The sequence below is a fragment of the Cetorhinus maximus genome, chromosome 14 (genome assembly GCF_964194155.1).
Source record: "Cetorhinus maximus chromosome 14, sCetMax3.hap1.1, whole genome shotgun sequence".
In the NCBI taxonomy this organism is placed as follows: Eukaryota; Metazoa; Chordata; class Chondrichthyes; order Lamniformes; family Cetorhinidae; genus Cetorhinus; species Cetorhinus maximus.
This window is the reverse complement of record NC_135892.1, coordinates 103,171,560-103,197,371: the sequence shown is the minus strand read 5'-3', so window position 1 is coordinate 103,197,371 and position 25,812 is coordinate 103,171,560. Positions and strand designations below refer to the sequence as shown.

The window sequence follows — 25,812 nt, the reverse complement described above, 5'->3', positions numbered from 1 at the left end:
GTTAACATATATTCTGATGGAAGGTCGTTAACCTGAAATCTTAATCTTGCCTTTCCCTCTCCACAGCCTCAGCTGTGTCCAGCATTTTCTGCTTTCATTTTTGCAAATGGCAATGTTTGCAAGAGAATTGGGTGTGATTATCCTCACTCACATAGACTAATTTTTCAAATTATTGCTGTCATAAATTATTTAATTGCATCCATTTAGCAAACTACTTAAACAGAAACCTACCTTGAATTTCATGTCTGGACATTGAATTCTCTGTCCCTTTCCTCCATAAGCTGTTTGCTGTTTACGTTCATGTGTGTGAATGTAAACCAAGGGAGAATCTAAAGCAAATGAATGAGCTTGTAAAATATCATCACAAAAACCACAGATGCCCCTGGCCCCTCAGCCTCACTGGAAATTGCACCAGTTTCTTAAAGCATGATTACTGTTAACCTGCAGTTGCAATAATCTCTGAATTTCTTGATAATTTTTATTTTTCCTTCTCATCTGAACTAACAATGTCATTTACGTTACAGCCTGCAGGAACACTAGCTTGATGCATGCCATTACTTTATTGCACCGCCAACATTCTGAAATACGATGTATCCTGGTTTATTTTCGCATTTAATTAAATGCATTTTCTGGTATCGGCCCGGATTGATGTTTCCAGTCAGCTTTTATTCACCTCAACTGAAAGCAGTGACAACTTCTGGGATCTGGTCCTGTTGGTGGCTGGCAGCCATCCACTAGCTTGCCCATGTGGCCACTCTTTGCCTGTGATTCTAGATGTTGTCAATGGACATGCCCTACTTAGGAGGCATTGCAGCTGAGTAACAACTGGAAATAAGGAATATGGCTGAAATAGCCAGTATTCGCAAGAAAAGGCGCAAGCAGCATTCCTTCCCTAAATAGCAATAGCCTAAGTAAAATTAATACCTTGATGTGAAAGTCCATGAAAGGCTAAAAATGGAAGTTAGATAGTATTACATAGTAGGAAAGACGTAGGAAATTTGTGAGGCACTGATCATGATTGAGTTCATAATCACTATTATGATATGAATAAATTCATTTTCAAAAAGGACCTGGCCAGATCACATCAATTTTCATCACCATGACACCAGGAAGACATTCATAGAAGTGTCACGAACTTGTTTGTCCAAGCCTGAGTTGTGAGCAAAGACTGATAGCACTTAGACTTCTCAGCCTTGAAAAGTGGAACCTGAGCAGTTATGTTGAAGGTATGCAAAGTAGTAAATGGTATGGAAAAGGTAAATCCGTAATATTACTTAAAACTAAATTACAGGAAAAGGCGTTTCAGGTTCAAGCTAATTCAAGCTGAACTTAGGACCACTGTCATGGAATCATTTAAGAAGAAAATAAATGCTGCAATAAGAGGGAAAGTGGAGCCTTTCTAGATGGATGAACTATAATGGGCTAAGAACTCCCTTCGTTGGTCTTTTTCTGTTGACCTCAGTTCAGGCCAGTGATCAAACTGGGAATTTCTCCAGTCTGTATGGTTTGGTTTCACGCCATAAAGTGTATTTAAGACAGCAGGCAGTACGAGCTGTCCTTTCGTAAAGTAACTTTTGTATTTTCTTATTTCACAGAGTGCCCAGGCCAATTGCCATTTAAAGGCCTTGGTTTTCTGCAGATACCACTGCATAAGCTATTACTAGGATGTATGCTTCGCAGTTGTAGAGGGTCTCTGGTATATCCGGTTAGCAAACTCTCTCTGGTACTTTGCTACCTCAATACAGCAGATATTATTTTCTCACTGTTTCACAAGCTATCCCTTATATGGAGATTTGCATAAACTCTGTGTTTAAACAAATTTACTTGATCCTGGTGGTCACAGATTGTCCTTTTTATCCCATTTGTCCAGACAAATTGCGTCTGTCATAAATGTAACCCGGCTGTACTTGAGTAGATGCATTTAAAGTTTGTAGTCTATTAACTGCAACATAGCATTTGTTTAATGTGTTGCAGCTAAATATCTGATATCAGAAGGTGTAAATTGGGACTTGAAGCACTGATTTGCAAAATTGTACAAATTGCATTTTAAATAAGCATGATGTGTGTGGAAATCCACTGTTTACAATATTTAGCTGGCTGCTCACTTCACAGTTTGTTGAAAGTATATTAACTAGTCAGCTGATTCGACAACTGTGTTCTTCATATTCTTTTAGCTCTGAAGAAGAGTCATAAGGACTCGAAACGTTAACTCTGTTTCTCTCTCCACAGATGCTGCCAGACCTGCTGAGTTTTTCCAGCATTTTCTGTTTTTGTTCATATTCTTCCTGACTCTCAGAGCAATGGGCCATAAAGCAGTGGAAAGACAGAATCGAAATTTGCCCAATTTCAAACTGTGCAGAAAGATTGCTGGAAAATTAGTACTATTGATTTATAATATCTGGTATTGTTTCCTAAAATGCAGTACCTAAGATTGTTTGTGCTGGCTGCATGCATCAGTGCTTTTGACAAATAAGACCACATTCAAAAGCTGTTCTTGTATGAGTTTTTTTTCCCCCCAGTGGTTTCACTATAAAATGAAATCTTCCTGTTTTTTTATTTAAAAACTCACTGGACCCTCTAGGTTGCTACTGTGTCTTACAACAGTCCATTCTTTTGAATTGCTTTTACCAGTCTAAAAAGTTGCCTGGGAATTCAGAGGGTCTTTAAATCATACGCTGCAGAATCTTGCCATCCCGTAACAGAACTATAGAGAATGTACAGCACAGGAACAGGCCATTTTGTCCAACCAGTCCTTGCCAGTGTCTATGCTCGACTGAAACCTCCTCCCATCCTTGTTCATCTAACTCTATCAGCGTAACTGTCAATTGGTTTCTCCATCATATGCTTATCTAGCTTCCTCTCAAATGCATCTTTATCAGAGTGAGGGAGTAGTATATATGCCCACATACTGCTACAAAGCATTGTCCTCTGGTCACTTGGCCAGTGCAGTCTAATACCAGCAAAAGCTATATGTTTCTCCAGTAAGAAAGTGTTTCTCATCCTCAGTTCATTCTCCTCTCGATGAAAAGTAGAAATGGGGAATTCTCTTGTGCAAATTTGCATTCATGTAGGTTTGTGCACTTAATCCATTGAATTGATTCACTTTACATTTTAAAAATGCATTTATTTTCACCAGGTTTAAAGTCTTGGCAAATCAGCACATGTCAATGTATCCTACTCTGGAAGTTGATGTGGAAGGGGAACTGGAGAAGCTCAAGGTAAGCTGATCAGAACTTGGCTTTGTTGTACACTGTTCTTGTGCTCTTGGCTACTGGCAATGCCAAATATCTAACAGCAATGGTTAATTGTTGATCATAATCAAAGAATATTTTAGGACAATGGAAGAGAGCAAATAGTCATCTTGAATCCGGCCTAAAAATTCAGTGCAGCCAAGGCACGATTGTAAAGTTGCTTAATCTCCTTTCCCCACCCACCCCAAAACTCACGGAGCAGATCCTTGTACATAAGGCTGCTGGGTTGAGTATGATGCGCTGGTCTCGATTAGAGCACAGTGGCTTTGTATGTCAAGTGGCAACGTGTAAAGACTCTTTTGATTTAAATAATTTTGTTACTTAGAGTTATTGGAGATGCCCGGAGGCCCACAAACTGGATCAGAAACCTAGCAGAGCTGGTTTCCCTTTGCTGCAGGGTGACACTATCAGCTGTGTGATTTGCAAGTTAGAAATTTTCAGAACATGGCTTGGGTTTAATTTATCTTTTGAAGCTTAAGTCACCCATCCTGCAAACAGGACAATGGCTTTCAAGTTAAAGGGGAATATCAGATTATCTTCAAAACTGGTACTCAAACTGCTTTTTGATATTTTAAACTACAGTAAGTCCCCATTTAACCTTGCCCCATTTAACATTGTTTTGCTTTAACACCAGTAAGTTAAAGGAGTCTGTAATCTCGAGCGTCATGAGTTTCATTTTAAAGCTCTTTCCAATGTGACCCAATTGGCGCTATTTTGGAGCCATCCTCTCTCTGTGCGGCCTCCGCCCCTCCCCTCCCCTCCCCGCCGACGTGCGGCCTCTGCCCCTCCCCTCCCCGCCGACGTGCGGCCTCTGCCCCTCCCCGCCGACGTGCGGCCTCTGCCCCTCCCCTCCCCGCCGACGTGCGGCCTCTGCCCCTCCCCTCCCCGCCGACGTGCGGCCTCTGCCCCTCCCCTCCCCGCCGACGTGCGGCCTCTGCCCCTCCCCTCCCCGCCGACGTGCGGCCTCTGCCCCTCCCCTCCCTGCCGACGTGCAGCCTCTGCCCCTCCCCTCCCCGCCGACGTGCGGCCTCTGCCCCTCCCCTCCCCGCCGACGTGCGGCCTCTGCCCCTCCCCTCCCCGCCGACGTGCGGCCTCTGCCCCTCCCCTCCCCGCCGACCTGCGGCCTCTGCCCCTCCCCTCCCTGCCCCGCCAACATGCGGCTTCTGCCCCTCCCCTCCCCGCCGACATGCGGCCTCTGCCCCTCCCCTCCCCGCCGACATGCAGCCTCTGCCCCTCCCCTCCCCACCAACGTGCGGCCTCTGCCCCTCTCCGACGTGCGGCCTCTGCCCCTCCCCCTCCCTCGCCGCTCATATCTGGAGCCCTTGCTCACAGTGAGGAGAGGGAAGCGGGAGCATGTTTGAAAAAAAACATTGACTATAACAGCCCCTGCTTGGCTCTTCTGCACCATCGGGACGCACATTTCACGAGCCTGGGGCTCCGGTTTCAAATTGGATCTGGATCATGAACGGGAATGCAGGTTCATGAGGAGGAAGTGGTGAGAGGATGAGTCACAGAGTGGAAGGTTCAAGACCGGGTGGGTCAGGCGTGGGGCAAGAGCACAAGTTGAAGGGCCAGGAGAGGCTGCAAGTCAGAGGGCTGGGGAACAGGAGGTTCGGGAAGCAAGATCGACGGCGATCAGGATGTACTATAAGCAGAAAGCTGTATTTTTCATTATATTTTTAAATTTATTTTATTTTAAAAGTTATTTCATTTACCAGTGTAGGAATTTAGCAATGTAAATTATTTCAACTTGCAGGTATAAAGTTTTAATTTTTTAAGGAAGGTCCTGTGGAACCTACCTGCAGTTTTAACATTGATTCCTATGGGAAACTATGTTAAAGTCATTTCACTTAAAGTCTCAATTTTCAGGAACACAACCACAAAGTGAGGACTTACTGTATTGTAGACGCAATTACATTTATTGCCAGTAACTTACATGAAGTACAACTAATAAAGCAAAGGGATTAACTAAAAAAAACAGTTTACACTCCTCTCTGAGCTATACCTCTCAACTATCCAGATTTTTCCCCTATAATTTGCATCGTTTTGTTCTAGGACTGGTGATTCCAGTCTTCACGTCCGAGTTTATGGAATCCAGTTTTTGTTGAACTCTGAATGGAATGGTTTTTCTTTTCTGTAGTGTCTTCTGTGCAGGAAATTTGGAAATGATTTGCAGTTTCATTTTACGATTTGTACTATCAGGGAAGCTTTTTCTCAGGAGCTGTGCCCTCTGAGGAACTAACTGAGGCTGTAAAGTGGGAAAAGGCCATTGGTTCCTTAGAGACTGAACTTTCCACGGGTCATGTACTACCACAGACTTGGGTGTTCTTATCTGCTGCATCCTTTACCAGCCCTCTATCTAACAAAAAAAACTAAAATGAGGACATCTAAAATCCTAATGGAGAGAAAGTAACTTCCGATATTAGTTTTCAGATCCACTCCCAATGTGTAGTTAAAAGATTTCCCCCACATCTGGAGGCAAACAGGAAAACTGGACTATCTTATTGTCAGGTAGATTAATGCCAATTTTCCACACGGTGGAATCGCGTTTAATGCTTGAGCGGAATGGTCAGCAATTAACTTAGGGGTACTTTAAATAACTGACATTGCTCCTAGCTCAGTGCCGTTTGTGGGTGGTCTGCAGCCTGCTTCCAGAATGGGGTTGTAGCTGCTTTCCTGGCTGCAACCTGGTAAACCAGATTCCAGTTCTTTAAAGCTCCTACTTCATTGTTACCACTTCACAACCCAGAGGACGCTTTGATGAATTCAAACCTGGTTCCTAGGTCACTGACTGAACTTAGCAATATAATATTTCTGGGTCCGTAGGAGCAGGCAGCAGTGGGGAAAGGCAGCAAGTGGTATTTGAAATAGATTGAGAGCAAACAGCAGGTGGGAGTGCTAGAATGGAGTCAGGAGGAAGGAAAGGCCACTACCATCAGCTAACTGGAACGAAGAGCAGAGATGCTCGATTGTTCAGCAGGATCCAGGCAGGTGGCACTGGGCAGAACGGCATCTTCCCACTTGGAGCTGCCAATTGGGAGCTGAAACTACTCAAGTTAGAGTTGCATCTGAGCAGAATGAGCCATTCTGAGTTAAGTATAACAAACAGCCTTAGCAATGGGAAGTTTTGTGCTTTCTCCCTACGGTCTCTGTAAGGCGCAAAGAACCGATTGAGAGTATTGGACACCATATATAGACACTTACTAAAGATTGATCTTACCTGCAGGGATACGTGGAGAGAATTAAGCCTATGGTAAGAGATGGCGTCTATTTCATGTACGAAGCTTTACATGGTCCAGAAAAGAACATTCTAGTTGAAGGAGCAAATGCAGCATTGTTGGATATTGACTTTGGTAAGATACCATTAAATGTCTGTAAATGTACCCAGGTGCATAAAAGAGCTGTGCAACCACAAGTGCTACTTTTGATATGAGATTTTGCTTTTGCGCTCTGGTTGTTGTGTGATGTGGCTCTACATCATTACTGGAGTAGCATGGGTAACTGCATATGTCTGTGTTCCTTCCCCCTTCACAAGAATATGAATTCCCTACCTGTGATGTTACAAAGAAGAGCTTTGCAGCAAAGTTTGTTTAAAAAGTTTGTAAAAAGACTGACATTTGGGTGTAACAACACTTCTCAAATTTACTTTTCCTCCTCAAATTGTTATTTTCTGATGACTACAATCTTCTAGTATGTCTGTCATTCCAGGTATTGTAATGAGAAGTCTATAAATTTATTCTGAATTCAAGCTTGTACCTCCAGAACTGTGTTTCAGTTAATTCAATTGGTTCAGAACTAATCTGCATTGATTTATAATTAAACCGTTCCTCATGTAGTTAAGAGCTTCTGAGACCTGTCACTCTAGAAATATGCTTCATCCATGGTTGACTTTGTCTGGCATGGGTCCCCTAACCTGGTGTAATATATTAGCACCTCTGTATTTCAACCTGTGAGTGGCAGGCAACCATTTAACAATTGGAGAGAATAGCAGCATGAGTGCATATTGAGAAATGTATCCATGGACTTTAACCTCTTGGACCAGCAAAGGCTGATGAGGGACTACTCTGACTGTAGGTTGTCGGGGTCCCAGTTGAAGCTGGTTTGTCCAGGCTCTGACCATTTCTAAGTGCAATTGACCCAGCACCAAGAAACTGCCTCTAAGTTGGCCATCTCAATCAGATACCATGGGATGGCTGATGCGCAAAATGGAAAAATAAGAGCAGAGAGAGATTTGGGGCTAAAGAGCATTGGTGGGGGCAGAGTAAAAGAATCTACTTAACTGCAATGATTGTCCTGGAGGGCTTGATGCTGGCACTGGGTTCCTGAAGCGGAAATTATTCCATTCATTAACATTAACATCCTTCCATTTAAAGAGAGTACAATTGACCCAACATTTAAAGAGAGTACAATTGACCCAAAAAATGGTTATGAAATGTATCTGCTAAAAATGGGTATCATAGAGAAAGTTTCTTCAACAGAGGACTATGGAACACTAGAGCTGTAATCCAAAATACTATGTATTAGAAAGCACTTGCATTTATATAGCATCTTTCACATCCTCAGGATGTCCCAAAGCTTTTCACAACCAGCAAATTACTATTGAAGTGTGGTCTGTTTTTTGGAAGTAGTTGTATGTCCTCATTTATATTTTAAGTGATAATGTCCACGTTTGTGGTGTGCACAACCTAAATTGTAATACTGTATAATACAGAAATGTACTTTTTTTAATTCTTTCAAAAGGTACTTATCCTTTTGTGACTTCATCAAATTGCACAGTGGGTGGTGTGTGCACAGGACTGGGAATCCCTCCTCAGAATGTAGGAGAAGTGTATGGAGTGATGAAAGCCTACACAACGAGGGTTGGAATTGGGGCATTCCCAACAGAACAAGATAATGTAAGTCTTCTAGTTCATATGGAGCTTTATAATTTGTGCATTTCTTCACTTTCTTCTCCCCAAACACTTTTTGTAATTTTATTTTGTTACTACCCCTGTTCACATTTTTCAAGTTGGCAGTCACATAGCCTATTCTTGCGTCTTTGACTTTTTTTTGCCTTTGACACTTTTTGCAAACCATGATATTCAACAGCTGGTAAGCGACTTCCTTCCTCTCATGCCTTTTACCCCCGCTCTTTAATTTTGCTTTTCTTCTTCTTGCTGGGGAATGGTTTGAAAGTTGGTGGCGATCCTCAAGAACTTCACCCAAATCCCGACTCATTGACCAGTGTTGACAGGATGTTGGACTTGCGGAAGCTTTATAGCTGAGTCTGCTCTAGTCCTCGCTCAACATCTGCACGTATATACAGCCGGGGATGGGGAAGGCACGCACACATTGTTCAATCTTCCCCCACTCTGATCCATGGGTGCTCTTGCCCTCATCCTGTCACCCCATTGAGAGATCAGAGAGATTATTTACCACTTCATTAAATGCCAACTTGCTGTGTTGCTAGGCTGATTTTATTAAAAAAAAATTTTGGCGATTATAACTGGATTAACATTGATCTTTGTTTTAAGTCCCAAGTCATTTAATTCAAATTAGAAATGAACTTGAGACTTTTTTGTGTTTAAAAAGTGGCATTGAATTAACCAAAATGGACTGTATATTTATTCCTTGCAAATTCTGGAAGTAGCGTTAAAATTGCTTATACATTGATAATAATGGAGAATGAACCATAGAATCATGGAGGTCCACAGCACTGAAAAAGGCCCTTTGGCCCATCAAGTCTGCGCCAGTCAAGCAAGTACCTAACTACTCTAATCCCATTTTCCAGCATTAGGCCCATATGCCATGGCATCGTAAGTGCACATCCAAATACTTCTTAAATGTTATGAGGGTTTCTGCCTCTACCACCCTTTCAGGCAGTGACTTCCAGATTCCCACCACCCTCTGGGTGAAAAAATTCTTCCTCACATCCTCTCTAAACCTCCTGCCCCTTACCTTAAATCTGTGCCCCCTGGTTATTGATCCCTCCACCAAGGGGAAAAGTTCCTTCCTGCCTACCCTATCTATGCCCCTCAAAATTTTATACACCTGAATCACGTCCCCCCCATCGATCTTCTCTGCTCCAGGGAAAATAACCCCAGTCTATCCAATCTCTCTTCATAACTAAAACTCTCCAGCCCAGGCAACATCTTGGTAAAGCTCCTCTGCACACTCTCTAGTGCAATCACATCCTTTCTAAAATACGGATTCCAGAACTGGACGCGATACTCTAGCTGTGGCCTAACCAGCGTTTTATACAGTTCCAGCATAACCTCCCTGCTCTTATATTCTATGCCTCGGCTAATAAAGGCAAGTATCCCATGTGCCTTCTTAACCACCTTATCTACCTGTCCCGCTACCTTAAGGGACCGGTGGAGAATGCACACCAAGGTCCCTCTGATCCTCGGTACTTCCCAGGGTCCTCCCATTCATCGAGTATTCCCGTGCCTTGTTTGACCTGCCCAAGTGCATCACCTCACACTTATCCGGATTAAATTCCATTTGCCACTGATCAGCCCATCTGACCAGCCTGTCTATATCCTCCTGCAATCTAAGGTTATCTTCCTCACTATTTACCGCCCCACCAATTTTTGTGTCATCCGCGAACTTACTGATCAACCTTCCTACATTCAAGTCTAAATCGTTTATATATGCCACAAACAGCCAGGGACCTGGCACCGATCCCTGTGGAATCCCACTGGACACAGGCATCCAGTCACAAAAACGCCCCTCGACCATCACCCTCTGCTTCCTGCCACTCAGCCAATTCCGAATCCAATTTGCCAAATTTCCTTGGATCCCATGGGCTCTTACCTTCGTTATCAGTCTCCCATGCGGGACCTTATCAAAAGGCTTGCTGAAGTCCAAGTAGACTACACCAAATGCATTGCCCTCATCTGCACACCTGGTCACCACTTTGAAAAGTTCAATCAAATTGGCCAGACATGACCTCCCCTTAACAAAACCATGCTGACTGTCCTTGATTAATCCCTGCCTCTCCAAGTGTAGATTAATTCTGTCCCTCAGAATTGCTTCCAATAGTTTCTGCACCACTAAAGTTAGACTGACTGGCCTGTGGTTCCTTGGTTTATCCCTTCCTCCCTTCTTGAATAACGGTACCACATTGGCTGTCCTCTGGCACCTCTCCTGTGGCCAGAGAGGTATTGAAAATTATTGCCTGCACCCCTGCTATCTCCCCCCTTGCCTCATTCAACAGCCTGGGATACATTTCATCTGGGTCTGGAGATTTATCTACTTTTAAGCCTGCCAGACCACTTAGAACCTCCTCCCATTCTATGCTAATTTCTTTAGTTATACCACAGTCCTTCTGCCTGATTTCCATACCCAAGTCGTTCGTCCCTCTCACAAAGCATTCATTTAGAACCATACCTACGTCTTCCGGCTCCACACACAAATTACCACTATGGTCCTTAATGGGCCCTACTCTTTCCCTAGTTAACCTCTTACTCTTAATGTACTTGTAAAGTAACTTTGGATTTTCCTTTATTTTACCTGCCAATGTTTTTTCATGCCCCCTTTTTGCTCTCCTAATTTCCTTTTTAAGTTTCCCCCCTACACATTCTATACTCCTCTAGGGCTTCCATTGTTTTGAGCCCTCTGTATCTGCTATAAGCCTCCCTTTTTCTCTTTATCAAATCCTGTATATCCCTCGACATCTCAGGGTACCCTGGATTTGTTGGTCCCATCCTTTATCTTCACTGGAATATGTTGGCCCTCTACTCTCCCTGTTTCCTTCTTGACTGAGTCCCACTGCTCTGACACAGATTTATCTAAAAGTCCCAGTCTACTCAGGTGGACTGGTAGACATATCTGATCTTATCAAAATCGGCCTTCCTCCAATTTAGAACTCTGCTTTCTGGCCCTTCCTTGTCCTTTTCCATAACAACCTTGAATCTAATGGAGTTATGATCACTATCTGCAAAGTGTTACCCCACTAATACCTCTACCACTTGCCGGCTTCATTCCTTAACATTAAGTCCAGGACCACCCCCTCTCTTGTCGGACCTTCTATGTACTAGCTTAAAAAGCTCTCCTGGATGCATTTTAAGAATTCTGCTCCCTCTAAACCTATCACTATGACTAACCCAGTTAATGTTGGGGAAGTTGAAATCCCCCACTATTACTACCCTATCATTTTTACAGGTCTCTGAAATTTGCCTACATATCTACTCTTCTATTTCTCTCGACTGTTTGGGGGCCTACAGTTCACTCCCAGCAATGTGATTGCTCCTTTTTTGTTTTTAAGTTCTACCCATATGGCTTCGTTTGAGGAGCCTTCTAAGATGTCATCCCTCCTTACTGCTGTAATCGATTCCTTGATCAATATTGCGATACCCCCTCCTCTTTTACCTCCTTTCCTGTCTCGCCTGAAGACCCTATATCCTGGAATATTGAGCTGCCAATCCTGCTCCTCTCTCAACCATGTCTCTGTGACAGCAATGACATTATACTTCCATGTGTTAATTTGTGCCCTCAACTCATCTGCCTTATTCATCAGACTCCTTACATTAAAATAAATACAATCCAACCATGCCAAACTCCCTTGTGCTTTAACTGGCCTATAATTTCTATGCCTTCCAGACTCACTTGCTCTCTCTCCTAATTTTGGCTGTGCATCTCCCTCTGCTGAACCTCCTTTCAGGATCCCATCCCCCTGTCAAGTTAGTTTGCCTCTCCAAGTGTAGATGCCCCAACAGCATGAACAAACCTACCCACAAGAATGTTGGTCCCATTTCGGTTCAGGTGCAACCCGTCTGCCTTGTACAGGTCCCACCGCCCCTAGAAACGGTCCCAATGCCCCAGAAATCTAAAGTCCTCCCTCCTGCACCATCTCTCCAGCCATGCACTCATCTGGACTAACCTCCTATCTCTATACTCATTAGCGCATGGCACCGGAAGTAATCCAGGGATTACTACCTTTGTGGTCCTGTTTTTTAATCTGCTTCAGAGCTCCCTAAATTCTGCTTGCAGGAGCTCATCCCTCTTTCTACCTATGTCTTTGGTACCAATATGTACCACGATCTCTGTCTGTTTGCCCTCCCCCTTTAGAATGCCCTGCAGCCATTCAGTGACATCCTTGACCCTGGCACCAGGGAGGCAACATACCATCCTGGAGTCACGTCTACAGCCGCAGAAACATTTGTTTCCCTTACTATTGAGTGTCCTACCATTATTGCACTTCCCCTCTTTTTCCTCCCCCCCCACCTCGTGCAGCTGAGCCACTCACAGTGCCATGTGCATGGCTGCACTCCCCAGAGGAACCGTCACTCTCACCGTTTTACAACACAGGAAAACTGTTCTTGTGCGGGATGCACCCTGGGGATTTCCTGACTACCTGCCTGACACCTTTCTTCTGACTGATGGTCACTCATTTCCTCTCTGTCTGCACTTCCGTAAGCTGTGGGGTGACCACATCTAAAAATGTGCTATCCACAAAACTCTCAGGGCCTCCAGCTGCCGCTCAAGCTCCGAAACTCGGAGCTCAAGTAGCTGCAGCTGGTGGCACTTCCTGCACACGTGGTCGGTCAGAGTGCAAGGAGTGTCTAGGACTTCCCACGTGTTGCAGACGGTACATAACACGGGACTGAGCTGCCCTGCCATGCCTCTAGTTGAAAAAAAGCCCTTACTTTAAGTTAAATACAATAAAAAAAAGTTAAATTATTTATGTACTTTAAATAAAAACTAGAACTTTTACCTTTCCTTAGCTTAATCAATTTAAAACTGGAGAAAAACACTTACCCACTACTCACCAATCAGCTCTCACCTTTGTGCTGACATCACTTTTTGAAGCTTCCCCACACTCGTGCTGGTTCTGATCTCTCCGGCGCTCTCTCGCGCTGTCTTGTGATGTCACTCTTATTTTCAACAAGAACTGACTGCAGGACACTCTTCCCAGACTGCTTCACCGCGATGCTGACTGCAGGACACTCTTCCCAGCCAATTCTGTGCAGTGCAATTGAGGCAGTAGTCACAGAAAATGTGATCCACCTTCACTTGAGGCAACATTGGGATATATAGTCCCAGACACAGTGTAGACTTTTTAATATTAGTGTCAGGAGTAACGTTTTAATTACTAAGATGACATTGTCCATAATTCAGTTACATAGGACTTAGGAACAGGAGTAGGCCATTTGGTCCCTCGAGCCTACTCTGCCATTCAATAAGATCAGGGCTGATCTGGTTGTGGTCTCAACTCCACTTTTCTGCCTGCCCCCCTATAACCCTTGACTCCCTTGTTTATCAAAAATCTAAGTCAGCCTTGAATAAATTCAATGACCCAGCCTCCAGTGCTTCCTGGGGAAGCAAATTCCATATAGTAACGACCCTCAGAGAAAAAAATTTCTCCTCATCTCAGTTTAAGAATAAGAGGTCTCTCTTTTAAGTGTTCCCTAGTTCTAGTCTCTCCCACAAGAGGAAACATCTTCCTGGAGTCAAGCCCCTTCAGGATCTTATTTGTTTTAATTAGATCACCTCTCATTCATCTAAACTCCAATGGGTGTAGGTCTAATCCGTTCAACCTTTCTTCATAGGATAAGCCCTCCATCCCAGGAATGAGTCAAGTGAACCTTCTCTGAACAGCTTCCATCACAATTATATCCTTTTTCAAATAAGGAGACCAAAACTATACACAGCATTTCAGATGTGGCCTCACCAAGGCCCTGTCCAGCTGCAGTAAAACTTCCCACTTTTATATTCCATTCCCCTTGCAATAAACACCAAGATTTCTTTTGCCTTCCTAATCAGTTGCTGTACCTGCATACAAACTTTTTGTGACTCATGTACCGGGACACCAAGATCCCTCTGTACTACCAAGCTCTGCAATCTCTCTCCATTTAAATAGTAGACTGCTTTTCTATTCTTCCTGCCCAAGTCGACAAGTTCACATTTTCCCATATCATACTCCATCTGCCAAATTTTTGCTTGCTCACTCAACCTATCAATATCATTTGCTGACTCTCTACCTCCTCTTGACAAGTTACTTTCCTACCTTTCTTGGTGTCCTCGGCAAATTTAGCTACCATACATTCAGTCCCATTACCCAAGTCATTGATATAGATTGTAAATAGTTGATCCCTGTGGCACTCCGCTAGTTACAACTTGTGAAAAAGACCTATTTATCCCGACACTCCACTTCCTGTTAGCTAACCAATCCGTTACCCATGCTAATATGTTTTACCCTACACCATGTGTTCTTATCTTATATAGTAATCTTTGATGTGGCACCTTATCAAATGCCTTTTGGAAATCCAATTACCCTACATCTACAGGTTCCCCTTTATCCACCTTGCTTGTTAGCTCCTCAAAAATACTCTAATAAATTAGTTAAAAACAGTTTCTCTTTCACAAAGCCATATTGACTCTGCCTGATCACATTACAATTTTCTAAGTATCCTGATATGACCACCTCAATAATGGATTGTAACAATTTCCCTATGATGTTAGGCTAACTGGCCTATAGTTTCCTGCTTTCTGCCTCCCTCTTTTCTTGAATAAAGGTGTTACATTTGTCATTTTCTAATCCGTTGTGACCCTTCCAGAATCTAGGGAATTTTGGAAGATTATAACCAATGCACCTACTATCTTTGAAGTGACTTTTTTGAAGACCCTAGGATGCCGGCCATTTGGACCTGGGAGCTTGTCAGCCTTTAGATCTAATAGTATTCCCAGCATCTTTTCCCTGGTGATGTTGATTGTTTCAAGTTCCCTCCTTTTCACCTCTTAACTTTCAAGTATCTTTGGGAAGTTTTCTAAGTCTTCTATAGTGAAGGCAGACACAAAATACCTGTTCAACGCTTCTGCCATTTCCTTGTTTACCATTATCAGATCTCCAGATTCACCATCCAGAGGACCAGCACTAGTTTCAGTTATTCATTTCCTGTTTAATTACTTCTAAAAACTCTTAACTATCTGCTTTTTGTTATGATATGGCAGGTGGTGATTGCTGGGCTGACCAAATCCCATAGGAAAACTTGGTCAAGCTATCACAACGATTTGCAACTTGTGTTTATTATGAGAAGGTATGTGTACTGAAGTCAGAAGTAAAGATTCCATTACCACTGTTGGAGATTTTAAATATTGAATTAAAACATTTATGAACAAAATTTTAAAAACTTAAACACACAAGATTACAGTTACACAGTTAAATTTAGTCTTATAATATTTCCCAAAATATTTCTATTCAGCTAGACTCCCAAATAAACACCCTTTTCCAGGTAACATTCCTTATAGATTCTTAGGGCAGGATCTTGCCCTTGGATGGCGGGTGGGCAGCCGACCCCCGCCACTGAAACGGGGCCCACCGCCATTTTAAGTGAGCGGGACAATTAAGGGTCGCCCAGCGACATCCCCAACGGGAAGCGCTATGTGCTTCCTGTCCCGGGGGGGAGGGAATCCCCAGCTGTCAAAGAGTGCACTTCTCCCTGAGGCAAAATCCTGTCTCAGGGAGAATACTGACAGTGTCAAAAACATTAAAAATAGAAACATTAAAAAATTATTAACATGTCCCCCTCATGTGACAATGTCACACGAGATGGGACATGTTAATAAAGACCACATAAACTTCATTAATTTTTTACAATACGGACGTGAAACTTCATCCCGCCAGTGGATGAAGTTTCATCAATAACCTGGAGCCCGCTGGGGCTCCTGGCCTGCTCGCCAGCCTTAAGGTTGGGCGGGCAGGTCTTTAATTTCTTTAAATAGCCTGTCAGTGGCCTCAATTGGCCATTGACAGGTCGGAGGGCGGACAGCTGATTTCGCTGTCCACCCGCTTTCCTAAAAATTTAAATGGACCAGGATGACATCGGGGATTCCTCCTGACATCATCCAGCGTCATTTTCCCCTTGGCGACCAGGCCCCGCCCCCAAATCGCCGAGGGGAAAATCCTGGCCTTAATGTATAAAAAATCCAGCACTATTACCAAAGGCACCCACTGTTGCTGTAGGGGAGGTATTTCACAAGCTTCTCTCTCTCTCTCACTCAACAATGGAAATCCAAGGCTTGTAACAAAACCTTGCTTTCTGGAACAAACAAACACTTCTCTGGGGTGGCTAGAGGCTGCTTACTTCACCGGTCTGACCTCACTCAGCATGATCTTCAAGATAACATGGCCACACACCCCATACAGCTTTCAACCTTTCCTTAAATATGATTTTTCTCTTTCATCTTTAAATCCATTGTTCTTTACTTTCTTTGAAAGTTACTTTTCCCAGAATATAAAAATCTTTCATGCTGCCTTCATGGCCACTACTTTTGGGAAAAATAAACTTAATAACTTTGCTTTATTCATTTATGATCTTTGCCAATTGTAAAACTTCCTTTTTTCTCTTTGAAATTCAACAACTAAAACATTCAACTCCTCGTTTATTTCCTAATGCAAATTCTTATTCATGCTATATTTACTTGTATCCCATATTAGCTTGTTCGTCTCTACTCCAAAATGCCTGCTTTTACACCTAACCCTTTGATGATTTAAACCTTGCAGCCTGACAGTCTTCAGTTTAATTAAATTAGTCACATACACATAGCCCCCACAAGCCTGTTTCACAGTATCCCAAAGTAATATTGGAAAAAATGAAATTTTCTTGACATTTTTTATTACTAGCTAGCTTTCTCTCTCACTCTCCATTTTCCCTCTATTATTTTTATAGCCATCATGATGACCCCGCTGTGTACTTAAGCACACAGCGAGGCTTCATGCAATGTTTTATATACCCTCCCTGACCTTACAGAATATCAGATCTACCCTTGTCAGATTGTCCTATCTATTTTCTTATGCTGCGTTAAAGTGCTTGGGTGGAGCGATTACTGCGAGTGTCAGTACTGCATTAAATTGTCACAAAACTATAATAAGTTTCATATTATTATTGTGGTTTATTGTAAAGTAGGTTTATGGGTGTGAATGTAGATAGTTCTGTCTGTGTGATTTAATTAAATTAGAGCCAGGCTGCAAGCTTGAAATTATCAAAAGAAGTTGGGGGTAAAAGGCATTTGAAAGGCTAATGAGTAAACGTGGATGAGGACTTAGCATGTAGGGTGTGAAGGAAATTTTCATTTTTAGATAAGTAAAGGAGTTGTTTGCGTTTCAAAGGGATGGTAGGATGTTTACAACCAACAAAATAAATAGGCACGGTTATTATGTTTATTTTCCCAAAAGGTACTTACCATATTGGCAACATGAAAGATTTTTATTTGGGGGAAAAGTACATTTCCAAAGACATGTAGAACAATGGAATTTACAGATTATAGAGAGAGAAACATATATAAAGAAGGAAGGGAAGTGATGGTGTAGGGCCATATAAGAACTAAAAGGAGTGTGTAAAACAGCCTTGAGGAAGCCTCCAGCCATGTTTGCAAAAGTCTGCTGTGTTCAGTAACTAAAGTTGGAGAAAAGCCTTTGGAATTCCGGTGTCGAGTGAGTGCTGTGGTAAATTTGCTGGCTTGCTATTTAAATTTAAAATCTATTTTGGATTGTTGCCTTAAATGTGGTGTGTAGTGGGAGTCAGGTTAATGAAGAATTTTAGGGTTTGTTATAATAAATAACTGTAATCTTATGTATGTGCTTTAAATCTTTTCTTTTGTTAATAAATGTTTTAATTTAGTTTTTAAAATCTTTAAAGGTGTTAGTGGACTCATAACTTCTGAATTCAGTTCTCCAATCTTCTCGTAATAATTACAAATTGCAAAAGCATTGTGTTAGCGTGGCCACATTTCCCTTGTGGATTTGGTCCCCCTGGCACACACCACCTGCCACGTCATAACATTATTGATGCTAAGTCGAACAGAGAACATTCAATGTGCCCATTTATGGTTTGTTCCTGTGATGTGTTCTGTCGCAATTGTTAGGAAATTGGTGAATTGCTGCAGTCACGAGGATCAGAAGTGGGGGTCACCACGGGTAGAAAGAGGAGGTGTGGCTGGCTGGATCTTGTCTTGCTCAAGTATGCTCACATGATCAATGGATTTACTGCGTAAGTAATTTCACAGGAAGATTTTTCTTTGTTTGGAAACAGCAGACTTTAATGACGAAGATTGCAAAATGATTTATATTGAAATAAGTATAATTGGGGTGGAAATGCAGCTGGTTCTAAATGGCTTTCAACATGATAAGGAGAAGCTAGTAAGATTTCAACAGTGTTTTCTGTTTTATACTTTGTGTAGCTTAGCACTTACCAAATTGGACATCCTGGATGTATTCACAGAGATTAAAGTTGGAATGGCTTACAAGGTTGATGAGAAAGTCATACCACATTTTCCAGGTAAGTGCATGCAAATGTTGTTTGTGGCTTAGAATCTATTTGACTTCAGCTTCACTGCTTATTATATTTGGAGTTTAGGGCAATATTTACTTGATTTGTTTTGTATAAAAGTGTGCATGTGTTTGCCAACCCGATTTCAGTTACCAGCATTCATGCTTCAAGTTGTGCATTTGACCTCAAACCAAGGCCCCATAGAACTATACAGTATAGAGGAGAGAACTCGACCTGTTGTGCCTGTGTTGGCTCTTTGAAAGGTCTATTCAATTAGTCTAACTTTTCCTCTTTCCCTATAGCCCTGCAAATATGTTGCCCCTTCCCAAATATTTATCCAATTTTCATTTGAAAGTTGCTATTAAATCTGCTTCCACCACCCTTTCAGGCAGCGTATTCCAGATCATAACACTCAAGTGAAGAGTTTAGGCTGGTATCCCACTGTGATACTGAGTGAGTGTTGCGTTATTGAGGTCCCGTTCTCCGATAAGACATTGAACTTGTCCAGGAGTGATAGATGAGCAGGATTTGGTGAGGGATAGGGTACATGCAACAGAGTTTTGGATGAGCTCATGTTTCCTGAGCATTGAAGGTAGGCCAGCCTGGAATGCTTTGAAACAGTTGAGTCCAAAGAGGTCAGAGGTATGGATTAGGGTTTCAGCAGCGGATGGGCCGAGGCATTAAAGCTGTTTTGCAATTCTACTGTGGCCTGAGTTGAAATTACAATTGATGTTTGGTTGTTCGTATAGCATGTACCTGAGCTCCACCATGCCATCTGCAGGAGATTCTGAGTAAATGCAAGAATTTTCACAATGGAATGCAGGAGTGTGTAGCAATATTGACTCCACTGCACTTAGTCTGAGGATGACTGTGCTCTTTTCAGTATCACGAATGTTCAGCCTTACAAGCTGTAAAATACCATATTCATTGAAAAGTTGAGAGAGGACCTTTTTTCAAAGAAATGTAATAATTACAAAGTGCTTTTTTCCCCGTTATTAATTACAACATGTATCAATTGTTTCCCAGCTAACATAGAGGTCTTGAACAAGGTGGAAGTTCAGTATGCCTCTCTGCCTGGCTGGAACACCAGCACAGCAAAATCAAGGACATTTGAAGATCTGCCTGAAAATGCACAGAACTATGTCCGGTTTATCGAAGAGCACCTTGACGTGCCTGGTAAGTGTCCTTCAAATTACTGAAAAATGCAATGTAGCCAGAAGCTTCTTCCAAGAATTATAATGCCTATGTGCATGCAATATATTTAAATGTGTATTGAGGCACTTACTAATAGTTGGAGTGCTTAATCCATTATGTTGAGCAGGATCTTCAGCTTATTTACCACTGGGCTGAAATGGGGGGAGAGGCTTACTCCAATCACCTACCATAACTCCAGCAGAAGACCGATAAAACCCTACCAGGAAATAAAGCAGATCCAGTTGTGCCGGTGTGCCCAGGAGTTTCCCCTTTGCCCTGTAAGGGTGTAATCTTTGGTCAACACCTTTACAAGACAGATGACGGACAGAAGAAGAGCCTTGAGTGGGAGCCCTCCTTCAGTTCACTCAGTAACTGATGTACTACACAGTGACCTATGCCAAAACCTACCCCTACTCGAGGCACAAGGATCACTTCTAGCTACCCTTACTCTTGCCCTTTTATTACTAGGTAATGCATCTTTTGGAAAGTTGGTTTTCTTAAATTTTGCCAACATCGCACAATTACACTCTCCCCCCCCACCCTGTCTTTGCTCATCATTTTACAAACATTGAATATTTAAGGATTGCATCTGTTTTCATTCAGTTCTTCCTCCAGAATGTTTAAATATATTCTTTTCACTGAGAACTGCCACTGTGAAATCAATTTTGTTTCTACTTCATTTGATCACATCAACTTATCTCCCTCTCATTGCCTTCCTTTCTCTCACCTTTGGCCCAGGCATTATTAAACCTACTTTTTAACTGTTCACATTTGTCCTCATGGTGTCAGCCTTGGCTCAGATTCGCATAGAGTCAGAAGTTTGTGGGTTTGAGCCTCATTTCAGAGATTTGAGTACTTAATCTAGACTAACCGTTCAGTCGAGTACTAAGGAAGTGCTGCACTGCCAGATGTGCCATTTTTCAGATTAAGACTTTAAACCAAGCCTTTCTGCCTTCTCAGGTGAACATGAGAGATCCCTAGCAATTTTCAAAGAGGCTTTCTCCTGATGTCCTGGCTAATATTGATCCCTGAATCAGCATTGATAAAATAGATAATCTGATCAATGATCAACATTGCTGTTTCTGGGATCTTGAGTGCAAATTGGTTGCAGCGTTCCTTACGTTACAAGAGTGGATACACTTCAAAAAGTACTTCATTGATTGTAAAGCCATTTTGAATGTCCTGAGGTTGCGAAGGGTACTGTGCAGATGGAAATTATTTTTCTCTTCTCCAGATCCACTTTGTTAAATGCGTTTGAGCAGAGCTGATGTGTCTCCTAATCCAATCATGCTTTTTGTGCTTGCAGTTAAATGGATTGGGATCGGCAAGTCAAGAGAGTCGATGATCCAGCTGTTTTAGGATTGATGTTGCCAAGAAGAGTTTGCTATCCCCAGAGTTAACTTCAGCAAGTTGAGATCTGGAGATGTAAGGTCTTCAACTACCAAAATTGGTATTGTTTCTATCTGGCAGAAATATAGGGAAGTACATATTCCGGCTTTTGGGTGGGAGAGGGCGGAAATGGTGGAGTTATTTCAAAAATGAGTTGTTGAACTAAAATGTATACTCTTCATTTTATTCAGGGATGGTTTAGTAAGCTGCTGTCAATATGGTTTAAGAATTAATTGCTCTGACATATTGAGCTTCAGTATAACCTACTGGCACTTGTTTGATTTTTAGGTGTACATTGGAATTTTTTTTTTAACATTTAGACTGAATCGCTGTTGCTTTTTAAATTAATGACAGTGGTGAATAGAACAAAATGAAATCTTATTCCCTATATTTTGGAAGAATGTGATACTGGCTTCTCAGACTGGGGCTGGCTGACATTGCCTTGCTTTGTGCTGCGGTTGCTCTGTTGACAGGGCAAGACCTTTGAGCTTTTTCAGTGGATAATGGTGCAAAACTTAATTATAGTACAAATGACACAAATTGCAATAATTTTCAGACTACAGGCGGCCCGTGTAATTGTGTATTAGCGCATCAATACATGTGACCAGAGGGATGATCATGCATTTGTGTCTCATTTATTTCATTGATTCTTGCTGATGGTCATGTTCTACTTAAAATTTGCTCCACCACACTTTGTTTCCACAAAGATAACTGACTCCCCCACCCCCATGTCCCTATATGCTAGTAATCAAGAAGGATTACAAGGTGGATATCTGTTGCGTCATTCATGGAGAAGATTTAATTTCATTGTTATTTTGCTTTTCTGGCACCAGCAATTACGACAGATATTGTTGAATGGAGTGAGGTATGATGACATTTATATTGAGGGATTAATGATTGTAGCATGAACTGTTTAACAGTTGATTATTGGTAAAAATGCAATTGTTATTAGTAAAATTCTAAATATCAATGTATGAGAAATTTAAAAAATAAAAAGGTAGGAGTGGTGGGGCATTTTTGAACGACAGTGTTTAAAGCTGTCAGAAAGATATCAGCAGCATTTGATCCCTTAAAAAGGACTCCGTTGCCTGATACAGTAATCCCTCAATGTTTTTGATCCCGTTAGTTGGAGTCTTTACTGATGTCGAAGTACTGTTAGGTGGTGTTGAGACACTCCAACATAGGCAGATTGGCCAAATGGCCTCCTCCTGAGCCATAAATCTTTCCATGTTTCTAAACTCAAAACTAGGAAGTGAAGCTAAAAGGAGAGCGGAAGTACGATTCCGAATTCTATGCAGACTGACCAAGGGTCAGTGAAAGGAAAATGTTGACAATTCAAAGTAACTAGTCACTAAAAGTTTTCCAGTGTATTACTCATTTGTGAAATATGTTCCTTTCTTGCATAGACAAATCCCTGGTAATTGTTGAGCAATTGAATGTTTTTGGAAAGTCCCAGTTCAAATGAGTCTTTTTTTCTTTCAGGTTGTAACAAACTGATTTGCTTTCCAGGTTTATGGAAGCCTGTTGTCCAATCCTGGCCATTAGCTCTTTTCACTCCCAGTTAAACGTTGACCCACAACAGCCCAAAATAATTAAGATTGCAGAATTTTACAGCCCATCATGTCTATCCCCGCTCTCTAAAGGAGCGAGCCACCTTGATCCCATTCCCCTGCCTTTTCTCCATAGCTTTTTATATTTTTATTAAATATTTTTCCACTTGCTTTTTAAAAATTATTTGGAATACAATTTCCAGTAGAGAATTCCATGTCTTAATTTGTCTATTTTTTAAAAAAATTGCCTAAAATTCTAACTTCCCCCCAGCACTGGCACTCATGCAGAAGAACGCCTCAGTACAGTTTGTAACACTGGGCCAGTACATGTTGCTTTCCTTATCTTGCAGCATTCAGCAAACCAGTATCCTTGAAGCTAAGGAAGGTCAGACCAGTGGACCTGTAAGCGATGGTTCGTTGACTGCACCAGCCTGTGTAGCATTTTTAATATGATTAAACTTCATCCGGTGAAACCCAACACTTGTGGGCCTTCTTTGGTGAAGATAATCTAGAAACTTCCAATTTGGTCTGTTTGATTTGTTTTAATCAGATTTACACAAGAGATTAATGCAATTTTGCACAGTTTCTTTGCCACGTTAACAGTTCTCTAAAGATTATGATTTCCTATGTTTCTGCCTACTGAACTGTTCTTTGAAAGAATGTACTGAACACGTTAGTAACTCTGTTGCACTGTAAATACATAACATGGCTGGCGTGCAGGATATTTTCTCGAGGTTGGGGAGGGCACAATTACAGAGAGAATTCATGTATATCGTGCATGGATGATTAACTTTTATGTGTACAGGCTGTAAGTGTTTTACTTTGTAAATTATGCAACTCTTGTCTTTTTAAACACATAACTATTGAACTTCCGGGTGGGCTGGTAAACTTATCTACAGAAAATAAATTCTGCAATGTAAAACCCTCTTTGTCTAGGCTTATTTTGACCAGTGGTCCTTGAAGACCAGGATGTCTTGCACTGCTATATAAGCAGATTGTTCAAGTGTTGGAATTCTTTTCATAACATTGCAGTCACTTGATGAGATTGTCTTCATGTTTAGGGGGTTAAATCATGGTAATGATGGTCATTTCAGTTTAGTTTGGTAACTGAGGTCTGATGAAGGGTCTCACACAGAAACATTTATCTCTAACTCGCTCTCTTTCTGTGACAAAACCAAACTACTGTGGATGCTGGAAATCTGAAATAGAAACAGAAAATACTGGAAATACTCAGCAGGCCAGGCAGCATCCATGGAGAGAGGGGAATGTGGAGAGAGGAAAACAAAGTTAATGCTTCGGACCTGTGCCCTTTCGTCAGAACTGGAAAAAATTAGAAACGTGATAGGTTTTAACCAAGTGAAAGGGGAGAGCAAGTAGTGTTTGCATAATTTTTCTGAGGTTTTAGCAGTTCTTCTGCCAAAGTTTAGCACACTAATGAGAACCTCCCACAGAAATTCACTGTGTGCTCACACACATGTGCATATGTGTGTGCGATAACAGGTAAACATACTTTCCCATTTATAGCACATCCAAAATGGATAATATAAATATAATTGTGTACAGAACAGAGACCAATTTACTAGGAACTTGAAAGGTGCAGCCCCAAAGGAGTGTATTAAATATTGCAGACAATCCCAGTCTGTTGCTACCTCTTACCTTTGAGATCAGAAAAGGCACCAATCATCTTCCAAACATGTCAAAGCCAATTGGCAGGGTGCCTAATAGCATGCTTTACTTTATTTAAAGTGAATCATTCAGAAAGCTAAGAATTCAGTTAAATGTATTAAATGGGCTATGGATTTTTAGAAAACAACAGAATTATTGAAGCATTCCGCTGCTACTGAAAAGGTTAAAAGTTCTTTTTCCAGTTTTCAAAATTTACATTTCTGTCCTACTTCTGCAAAAATATTTTGAAAGGTGATGTTGAATACAAGTGAAATGATACCAGTGACCTTCTGTCTCTGGCACCAAGTCACTAGATGGCATTCGAGGAAAGGCTACAAATTCAGACTGCAGGCTCCACTGCCAAATAAACTTGAAAGGCGTTGGGGAGCAAATTTCAGTGACTGTTGGCTGCTCCACTCAATTTCTCCTCTTTGAGAAACCAGGGAGAAGGGCCAAGGCCCACAGTAGAGAACATCATCAATGTTGGAAAGTGACAAGCTAGTAATTGGGTAGATAAGCTTAGGTTTTAAAGGTTTGGCAATCTTAGAAAGAAGGAAAGACTGAGGGATCTTTGGGGTCTTGGGAAATAAATTAGTATATTTTTCTTTCTTTAAAAAGAAAATGGAGCACTTTATTGTAACAGGGCACTCGAGCCGGGTAGAGAGAGAAGTGAACATCCTGTTGACTGATCACAGCAACTTCAGCTGATGTGCAAAAGCTTCATGGCCCAGGCTTTTTAACATGCTGGGCTAGTTGGACAAGGCGCTATCTTGGTGGGGACAGTTTATGAATTATAGGTATCTGGATATAAATATTTAAAACTGACCTTATGTGACCTGAGGAAAGAATCTTATGTAATGACTTTAAATCCTCCTTTAGCCTGGTACACATGGACTTCACTGCCTTAAAAAGGATTTGCTGCAAGCTATAAGTTACTGTATTGGTTTCAGTGACTAATGTTATGTGGTTTATGGACTTGGTGTTTGTCTCAGTGAATTTGCAGAACAAAATGTAATCATGGAAGAATAAAACATTTTGGATGTTCTTTGTTTTGATAAATATGAAAGTATTAAATAATTATCAGTGTGTTTAGTGGGATTTGTGCTATTGCTTTGTATACATTTCTCTGCTTATTTCCAGTGACTGAAACAAAACTAAGGTTCTACCAAATCAATCATTTTTCTCCCCACAAAGCAGTAAAAACCCTGTTTTGAGAATAATAAGAGTTTGGGAATCATTTTGCAAAATAATTTGAGGATTTGAACCTATGTTGATACTACTTCATAAAAAAGGAACTTTTTTTTATACTGCAATACAAACTTTTCAAATTTACCGAGGGGGGATTTTTCATACTCAAAGCGAAAGTTTAAATCCAGTTCGCCGCCTTCCACTATTGCAAAAACCACCACAACTGGTGTAAAATGCTCTCCCGTCAGGTTGTTGGGCAGCTCTAATAACCCAGGCATGCCACCTGACTATTAAACTAACAAATTACTGAGACCCATCTTGCTT

At 41.7% G+C, this 25,812-nt stretch overlaps 1 protein-coding gene across 1 annotated transcript in view; it reads left to right on the top strand.

The window, feature by feature from the left end:
- The window catches only part of adss2 (adenylosuccinate synthase 2), an 87,906-nt gene extending 62,529 nt beyond the window's left edge, over nt 1-25,377 (top strand). Inside the window, exons 7-13 of the mRNA XM_078557387.1 lie at nt 3,137-3,218; nt 6,478-6,604; nt 7,992-8,146; nt 18,099-18,223; nt 18,414-18,511; nt 19,529-19,678; nt 21,003-25,377. Of these exons, the coding sequence (XP_078413513.1) occupies nt 3,137-3,218; nt 6,478-6,604; nt 7,992-8,146; nt 18,099-18,223; nt 18,414-18,511; nt 19,529-19,678; nt 21,003-21,055 (790 nt within the window). The 3' untranslated portion in view covers nt 21,056-25,377. The remainder of the gene's footprint in view (nt 1-3,136; nt 3,219-6,477; nt 6,605-7,991; nt 8,147-18,098; nt 18,224-18,413; nt 18,512-19,528; nt 19,679-21,002) is intronic.
- The last annotated feature ends 435 nt before the right edge of the window (nt 25,378-25,812 follow it).